General features: G+C 28.6%; 1 protein-coding gene across 1 annotated transcript; it reads right to left on the bottom strand.

Moving 5' to 3' along the window:
* Positions 1-6,815: 6,815 nt before the first annotated feature.
* LOC117908675 (transcription factor MYB58) lies at positions 6,816-9,432 on the bottom strand. The gene is made up of 3 exons (XM_034822345.1): positions 9,199-9,432; positions 7,837-7,966; positions 6,816-7,749 (listed from the first exon to the last, which is right to left on the bottom strand). Exons 1-3 carry the CDS (start codon positions 9,335-9,337, stop codon positions 7,035-7,037), a joined length of 984 nt encoding a protein of 327 aa, XP_034678236.1. The 5' UTR covers positions 9,338-9,432; the 3' UTR covers positions 6,816-7,034.
* Between the last annotated feature and the right edge of the window lie 231 nt (positions 9,433-9,663).

Below are 9,663 nucleotides of genomic sequence, written 5' to 3'. Positions count from 1 at the left end.
TTTATTATATAAATCCCCTTATTTTTTTAATAAAATAGAATAAAATTTTTGTTAGCTGACATCAATAATAAAATAAAAAATTTTAAAAATTAAAAATACAATTAAAACTAAGATACTTGAAAATTAAATATAATTAAAACAAAAAAAAAACTTAAAAATTAAAAAATAAAATATTGACTCATTGTATTTTTAGCTCTTTCTCGATATTTATGTTTTTTATATTTTCTACTAGCGTGTTTTAGCAAAGTGAAAGCTAATAATTTATTTTTACATTTTTAGCTTTAAAGTTTTTTTTTTTAATTGTATTTTTAATTTTAAAATTTAAATTTTATCAATCTTAAATTAGTTCCCTTAGTAAAAAATAAAAATAAAATTGTCAATTGATATTATTAAAATGGCAAGTAGAAGAGTCATTTTATGGAATAATTATAAAAAATACATGTATTTTGAGGTTTTTTTTTAAGTGGAAAGCCACTTTCATGATTAATAATAATTGTTACTCATCAATTATTTGAATCATGAATAAAAATAATATTAAAATCCCAACTATTCAAGGCATTTAAACTTTAAGTTTCATCATTTGTCAACTCCAATGACTAAATTCTGTAACAATGATCACAACCATGAGTTGAAAAATAATGTGAATCCAAAGAGAAAAAAATCTTAGAACTAGTCGAACAAATTTATTCCTCAAGGTTAGCAGGTTTTTTTCAATATGATCTGAGAAGAGTGACCTCAGAATTCATTAAATGGATTTTGATGGCGTCTTTGAAATGTCGGGTTTGACTTATATTTTATAAATTTTGTCCAAACAATGTTCACATTGAGCATATTTGGTCCACTAGAATGAAAATGTTAGGTGGGATTTAGACTGCATATAGCTTTCTAATTTAAGAAAGAAAATCATATACTCATTAAAAAAAAACCATAAAAATATAAATTTCAAATAGTTATTTAAAAATAATTAGTATTTTTGTATTTTTTATTTAAAATATTATTATTTTTTAATGATATAGATATTACTTTTCACCATCCTAAGTTTTGATTTAAAACTACGAGTGTATGAAAAAAATATCCATCTTTCTGCTCAAGAAGTTAGGAAAATTTTATATTTAATTATATACTATTTATAAATTTCAATCAAATATCATAAAATAAATTGGTTTGAGGTATTTAATCCTTTGATAACAATGGTTTTTTTTTTCTTAAATGAACACTAAGTATATTTAGTAACATTTAAAAACTTATTTGAGAACGTTTTCAAAAATAGTTCTCGAGAAATAGTTTTTGAGAACTCAAATATAAAGAATAATTTTTTTTATTTATTCTATATTTTTTATAACAGTTTTTTGAAAACAAAAATTAACAAATGATCTACAAAATAAATTGTATTTTATTTTAATTATTTTAACAAAAAATCATAGTTAAATAATCTATTTGGAAAAAAAAATGTCTAGAGATTTTAGGCAAAAATGAATAGCTACCACTAGGCTATACAAACACTTGGATATTATTTTTCCCCTTTGATATAAATTTCATTTCCTGAACCCTTAAAGCTTCCTTTCTAACTCCACCACTGCTCTGTAGGAACGGAGAGTAGTGGCAGAGGAGAAGAGATGATCTCTCCTTCTATTATTATCTTACTAATTGAAATAACAAATCATAAGTTTTGTAATCAATATATATGTATATTACTAGAAGGCATTGGGTGGGATGGGGTGGTTTGGAAACATTTTCAAAAACATTTTTTACAAATAATTTTTAAAAATAATTCTCAATTGTAATCAATATATACGAGAACTCGTACGGTTTTTTTTTTTTTTTTTTTTGGGAGGGGGTTTTCTGAAAACATTTTCTTTTAAATGGTTCTCAGTTATTTTTTAGAATAAAGATCAAGAACTCAAATATGAAAAATAGTTTTTTTAACTTATTCTCCATAAAAGTACTAAATATTTGCATATAATATTATGAATGTTTTTAAAATACTTTTCATTTTTTTTTTTTATTATGATTCAAAATAAATAGCTAAAAACATCTCAAACTTGTTTTTAAAACAACTTATTTACGAATCAAATTTTATAATTTTATTTTGTTAAAAGTTAATGAAACATGTTATTGAGTTAGAAAAGTATTTCTATTCTAAAGAATAAAAAATTATTTTTAAAAATAAATTTCAAGATGTTATAATCAGTAAGGTGGATACAATTTTGGTCATGCAATCAAAAAATAGTTTTTACTTTTAGAAATTTATACTATAGTTTGGTCATTGTTCTTTGTTTCCAGTTTTTAAAACCAAAGTGAAATGAACAAGTAAAAGTTATTTTTACAAATTCTTAAAAGCAAAAAGGAAAACATAGAGAAAATTAAAAAGACTATACAATACAAAGAAAATCAAATGATATCATTGTTCTTCTCTCTTCATGATCCATTATCACTATTGAAAATCTTTAAATATGATATTTTTTTAAATTACACGCAATTTTTTGAATTTCTTTTAATTTCTACATAATTTTTTGTCAAATAACTAAATTTCAAATCAAACCATACTTGATATATAAAATTTATTCATTTTTTAAAATAATTTGAAACTAAAAAATCAATTTAATTAGTACTAGAAAGTTATAAAACTCAATAACATTAGAAAATCATATATCAAAATTTATTTTAAATGACTTGGTTAGTTTATTATTTACATATATCTTATTTTTACAATTTTTTTTACCTGATAAATAAATTCCAAATCAAGCAAAACTTAATACGTTGGACTCATTAATGAGTCTAGTAATTTTTAAAAATAATTTAAAACTCAAATAATAATCAATTAATATCATAAATTCATGGACACAAATTAGTTTAGAACAACTCTATTATTTCTCTTTTTTATAAAATTACATTTTTCTAATTTTTTTCACTAGACAAATAAACTCCAAATTAAACAAGACTTAATGTATTTGATTCGTTAACAAGTCTACTTATTTTTTAAAATAATTTGAAAATCAATTATGAATCCATTAATACCTTAAATTTATTGATAAAAATTGGTTTATAATGACTCTATTATTCATTTTCTACAAATAATTATATTTTTATAAATTCTTTCACTAAATGAATGAACTTCAAATCAAACAATACTTTATATTAAATTTATTGATAAGTTTAACAATTTTTAAAAATAATTTGGAACTCAAAAAAAGATATAATTATTACAATAATAATAATAATAATAATAGACTAGAATTGATATATTATGAGTAATGACTTTACTCACAACTATATCTTTTGAATTTTTTGACCAAGTAAATAAATTTTAAATTAAGTGAGACATAATTAATAATTTAAACTCTTCAATTAATTTTAAAATTTTTTAAAATGAATTGGAATTCAAAAACATCAATTCAACTAATTGCATATTAAATCAAAATATTCCAAAATATTGTGTTCGTAATTAAGTACTATATGTGTGCATTTAATGAAAAACTTGGTTCATTTACATATTAAAAAAAGTTAAAATTTAGTCAATATTTATTTTAAATAAAATATTATTAGTAATTACTATTTTTAAATTATTATTATTCATTTTTAACAAAAAAAAAAAATCAATTATGCTTTTACCGTAAAAGAAAGGGAAAAGAATATTTTCCTTTTTGAATGAATATATTGAATCAATAACTTTATACAAGAAATTTCCTACAATCATGCTAATATATTCTTGGTAGTCTAAGTATAAAAGGCAACTAATCAAATATACAACTAATACAATATATTTGTTAATGAATAACTAGATATTTTGTCTATGAAAAGCCAGATGTCATTAACCTTCTCAACACTCCCCGTCAAGTTGGAGAGTGAAAGTCAAGAACTCCCAACTTGCGCATCATAATTGAGAAAGCTTCCTTTCCCAATGGCTTGGTGAATACATCTGCGAGTTGATTCGTTGAAGCAACATGTTTGGTTACAATTGAACCATCTTGTATATTGTCACGAATAAAATGACAATTCATCTCTGTATGTCTGGTACTTTTATGGAAAACAGGATTGACTCCTATATATAATGCGGCTGTGTTATCACAATACAATAATGCTAGCTTCGGATGCAATATTCTCAAATAACAGGATAGACTGATTTATCTTACTGTTACTAGATTTAACATAGTTTATTCTGTTTGAACACTGAGTCAATTCATGCATGAGCCTCAAAAACCTCATTGGGATGCTGCCATACGAATTCTTAAAAACATCAAAGGTGCTCCTAGTAAAGGTTTATAATTCCCCCCCACCAATCATCTTGTTATAAAAGCTTTTTGTGATTTAGATTGGGAAAGTTGTCATGCCACAAGAAGGTTAATTATAGGATATTGTGTTTTCCTTGAAAATCTCCCATCTCATGGAAAACCAAGAAATAAACCAACGTATTTAAATCTTCAGCATAAGCCAAATATCGAGCTATGGCTAACGCATGTTTGGAGTTGACTTGGCTATGCTATATATTACAGGATTTAAAAGTCCCACAAGTAGTTCCTACACCATTGTTTTGTGACAATCAGGTAGCTTTGTATATTGCAGCAAATTTCATTTTTCATGAGCATAGAAAGCACATAGAAATAGATTATCACATAATTTGAGAAAAACTGTAAGTTGGAATGATGAGCACTTCATATATATTCACTCGCTTCCAGTTGGCAAATGTATTTAATTACAAAAGCTTTGGAGAATGATCAATTTGTAACACTACGCAACAAGTTGGGACTTCATGATATTCACTCTCCAACTTGAGGGGGAGTACTAAGGAATATTATCCTCAGTGAATAAAAATATGGAACAACAAAAGTGCTCAATCAAGTCACTATTATTGATATATGTTATTCACCCACTGTTTATCTTTTACAAAACAGTTGCTATTGTATAGAAGATAAAATAATTTTTCAACTTGAAAAACACCTATGATAAATTTATAATATATTTTTTACTATAAATAGTTTTTTTTAAATCATTCCAAAAATATGTTGTTTTTAGAAAATTTTTTAAAAATAAAATAAAATTGTGGTATTTTAACTTATTTTACATAGTGTTCTGTTAAACAATTGAAAATATAGAATATTTTGGCTTTTGTATTATATGTATTAGCAGACAATACCTTCATGTAAAATAAGTTAAAATTTTGCTTTTTATATTTGAGTTTTCAAATAGAAATTTATTTCTCAAAATAACTAAGAATTATTTTTGAAACCTTCTCAAAGACAATTTTTTTAGAACAATTTTTAAAAATGTTACCAAAAAGAATGTAAATCTATCCTAATAAACATTTGTTCTCTTTGCCTTTTTCTTTAATTAACAACTTTGACAGCCAAAATATCTCATATAATTCAAGAAAATCTCACACCATTGACGTTAAAATTATGTAAATTATATATATTTTTTTCAAAGAACCATCGTTTCATGCACAGGGATGAGATACAAATTTCTTAGTTTTAGTTAAAACACCGTCAAAATCAACAAATTCTAGAGAACCATGCATTAGTTTGGAGTGTGAATGGTCAATTTTAATAATATCTTTCACTCTTTTCTTCACAATTTTCCTTCACTGGTTTCTTGAAGCCAAATAAGTCAAAGTTGTGACCCACAATATGTGAAGACACCAAACTAAAAATCGATTGAGCAGAAAAGGATGACCATTTACTTTTGGTTTGTTTACATTCATTCAAACTGCTATGTGGTTTGCATGTTTTTTCTTTGCTTTCAAAAGCAAAAAAGCAGTGTCAACTTGTATAATGTTCCTAAAAATTAATTTCAAAATTTTTAAAATTTAAGATGGTAATTTTTTTTTAATATTTCAATCTTTTTATAACAATTTTTAAAAATTGTAATCGTTTTAAAAATAAGTATGTATTTTATATAGGAATTACTATAATTTTTTGTTTTTAAAAACAAAAAAAAATTGAAATTGTATCCAAATAGCACCTTACCATTTTAAAATTATTTCTTCAAGCAAAAGAAAAATAAATATAGAAACTAAAAAAATAAAATTATGACAAACCCATCTAAAGGTCTCCTTAAATAAACTCCAAAAATTCAAAAATAAAGGTTCTCTTAATTTCCTGTCTATAATAAAAATTATTACAAAATGAAAATGGTTCCTTTGAATTAAAAAATATTTTCTAACAAGGAAAATAATAGCCAATTTTTTTTCTCACCACTTTCCTTTGTTACTATACTTGTATCTTCTAAAACTTGAAAAATAATATTATAAATTTTCTAAAATTAATCAATTTTCTAAGAAAAAAAAAAGAGTATTTTTGTTTTTTCATCATTGGTACATGTTAAGAGTGCTTGTACTTTCTAAAACTCGAAAAATAACATTAAATATTTTCCAAAATCAATCAATTTTCAAAGAAAAGAGAAAAATACTACTCAACTTGTTTTCCACATCATTTTCATTTTTAATAGTTTAGAATATAAATTAATATTTCTCATTTCTACTGCCAAACAAGTCCCAAGTTTCTCATGGAGGGACCCACTTCAAATAAGGAAAATAACACTAAATCCAAATAAGAAAATGCTTGGTGTAATTTCTTGTCTTTGGCTCGTATTTGATCATTTATATTTTCTAACTAATTCCTTAGACAGGCAAAACTAATTAAAGGAGTTCTTCATGGTTAGATTTCAATTGCTATGACCCAATCCAAATTTCAAGTGGAGTAGTCAAATCGTAGTGGTTGGGGTTTTGAACAATATCAATATAGTTTTATCCTCTCATTCTGTCCAAGTGTGGGGACACTTAGAAATTGGTGTCACAAAATTGTATGGTTCTATGATAGTAAGGGGAGAATTTCACCAACCCACTCTCCAACTTCATAAAATTCAAGAGATTAATTTCAAATATACAAAGGGGTCATCATCATACCATAGATTAGAAGAAATTAAACTAATACAAATCCCATCATCCTTAATGACAAAAACCCTGATCTTATCAACTAGTTATCAAGTATGTATAAATCCCTGTAACAAAGTTCACAATTTTGGCACTTTTGAGTCCATTAAAAGACAAAATTGTGAGGTGGGGAAGGCCACATTATAATACTTGGATTGTCTTCTAGCTTCCCACCGTCATCCTCTAGGAAACTAATGATCTCACTGGCTGGCTGCTCATCTCCATTAAGCTGAATTTTAGTACATGTTTCCATGGTTTCATCACTTGTTTCCTCTAGTCCAAGCTCATTCTCTATGTACCTCAGCCAACTCCTGCTCTCATGGGCTGCATCTCCATTATCATTTCCTTGTTCATGGTCTGCAATAATGATAGAGCTCTGGCTTCCCTCTACTTCATTGTTGTACTGGAATGAGCCTAGGCTGTCCAACATCTCCCAAAAACTGGTGTCGGTCTCCAATGGGATTTCCAGTTCTTCGCCCGGCTTGTTCACCTCGTCTAGCATGCCATAAGTTCCTACAAAGTCGAAAAATATCGAGTCCACTTGTGTTTCAATGTTTGGTGATGAGTTCTCGATGGGAGCATCAATGGTGTTAGAGTCATTAGTCATATTGGACACAGTAGAAGAGCCTGATGGCTCCTTGGGCTCATTGTTAGTACTAGGGCTAGGGTTAGGACTATTGCTAATTGGATTAGTATTTGATGAAGATGAATAGAGTTGATCATTCTTTTGAGCCACCAGACGTTTCTTCAAATGAGTGTTCCATACATTCTTGATCTCATTATCCGTCCTGCCTGGAAAATGCGACGCAATCTTTGACCACCTGAAAATTTAGGTAAGCTCAAATTTTAACCAGTCCATCGGTTTCGAACAAAAAGAAAAAAAAAAGATGAAAAATTTAAAACCCTACTTGTTGCCCAGGGTCTGATGGAGCTTGATTATGGCATCCTCTTCCTCCTTACTGAAGTTTCCGCGCTTAACGTCAGGCCTTAGGTAATTAATCCATCGCAATCGACAACTTTTCCCGCATCGCAACAGTCCTGTTACCAAACAAAGCAGTGTGAACGAAAGACTCGTATGAACATCTAGAACACGCGTCAGAGAGAGAGAAAGTCCACTATAGAAGCTCCATTCTTCAACCATCTTAAAAAGCTTAAATTAATTGAATTTTTGTGATGTATAGTAGCATAGAAAAAGGATGTCCTTTCCTCTTCAAGGTGAGACACACGCACGGAACTCAACTCATTAGGGTAATTGACCTTAAGGTTTCGAGGAAAGTGACGTTGGTTTTAGTGGGGGATTGAAGTTTGAAAGCTACATGCTATGCTTTTGTTACCGCAAGCTAAGAATATAAAATTTTTCCCATTAAGGGGGGGTGGTCGATGGTTTCGACAGCTTTGAAAATTTGTGCACATTCCAACCAATTCCCAATCTTTTCTTTCATTTTCTTCACCAACCTTCAGCAAAACTTGTGGTGATTTAGATTCAGTTAAATACAAGGAGGACAAAATATATTGCTCCCGATATTGACACTTGGAAACCTAAACAGGTGACTATGAGCCATAAACAACAAGAAAGAATTGATCTCCGGCGTTACACCAACCTATAAAGTTGATGTGGTAGGGACAGTTTTAAAATTCATGTCGGAGATGAGAAGATAGAAAACAAGAGGTGGGGGGAGATATCCGCAACTAAATAGTATAGAAGATTTTTTTGTAAGATATGAAATGCTATTAAAAATGGCAATTCAGGTTAATGGTACTTCATGAATTAGAATCTATGTGATTAAGGCTCTGGTTGTCTCTTAGCCCATCCGAGTCCATGGATTTTTGGCCACATATACACTGTCATGGCAGTGGGAGACATTTCAGATTAAAAAGAAAGGTTGGGGATTGTAAAAGGGAAAGGAGAAATCCTTTTTACTAGTATGTGGGTAAAAGTACATAGGAGTCAGATAAGTTAAAGTTGGAAAATCAATGAAAAAGGAGACAGCAATAAAACCAAAAGATGGAAAGGCAATGCATGTATGGAAAGAAAATGGAGGATATTCATTCGGAGGAGGAATACGGTTATCGAGATATCACCATTAGAGCGAGTGGGAGAGAGGGAGAGAGATTTTGAGAGAGGGAGAGTGATTTTGACAAAGAGATTAGATAGAGAGAGAGGAGATTTTTAGAAAAAGAAAAGGGGTAGAGAGAGGGGGAGGGATGAAGAGAGATTTTCTTATCTTTTTTTGAGAGAGAGAGAGAGAGAGAGAGAGAGAGTCTGATACCTGCTTGTTTAGGCAGAGACCTCCAATTCTCATGACCATTCTTCTGAATAAAAGACACAAGCCTCATGTCCTCAGCAGGGCTCCATGGCCCTCTCTTCACCTTACTCTTATCACAACAAGGGGCTCTGCCTCTCCCCATCTCTCCCCTCCTCTCCCTCTTTCAATCTCCCCCTCTTCACCACTCACTCCTAAAGGGACTTTTCTCTCCTCACATGACAGATTCTCTTCTACATCAGCTTCCCTCTATATATAGTAGACAAAGAGAGACATGTGTACAGAGAGAGAGAGAAAAAGGATAGAAATTTATGACTTTCCAACAAGAGCCATGCCATTAATATACATATCCTTTTGGATTTCACAAATCTATGAATACACCATTGTTTTTTCTATTCCAATTTGCACCATCACACTCTTCAATTTGATCAATATTTAATGTTGCTTTATCAGCTATTTTTAAAGGGAAAA

This window comes from Vitis riparia, chromosome 19 (assembly GCF_004353265.1).
Source record: "Vitis riparia cultivar Riparia Gloire de Montpellier isolate 1030 chromosome 19, EGFV_Vit.rip_1.0, whole genome shotgun sequence".
NCBI lineage: Eukaryota > Viridiplantae > Streptophyta > Magnoliopsida > Vitales > Vitaceae > Vitis > Vitis riparia.
This window is presented reverse-complemented; position numbering and strand designations above follow the sequence as displayed.

Excerpts from the sequence above, each read along its gene's own strand:
- LOC117908675 (XM_034822345.1), bottom strand. The coding sequence starts at position 9,337 with ATGGGGAGAGGCAGAGCCCCTTGTTGTGATAAGAGTAAGGTGAAGAGA. Across the intron at positions 7,967-9,198 it reads GTCTCTGCCTAAACAAGCAG|GACTGTTGCGATGCGGGAAA; the intron begins GTATCAGACTCT and ends GTTTGGTAACAG. Across the intron at positions 7,750-7,836 it reads CATCAGACCCTGGGCAACAA|GTGGTCAAAGATTGCGTCGC; the intron begins GTAGGGTTTTAA and ends CTAAATTTTCAG.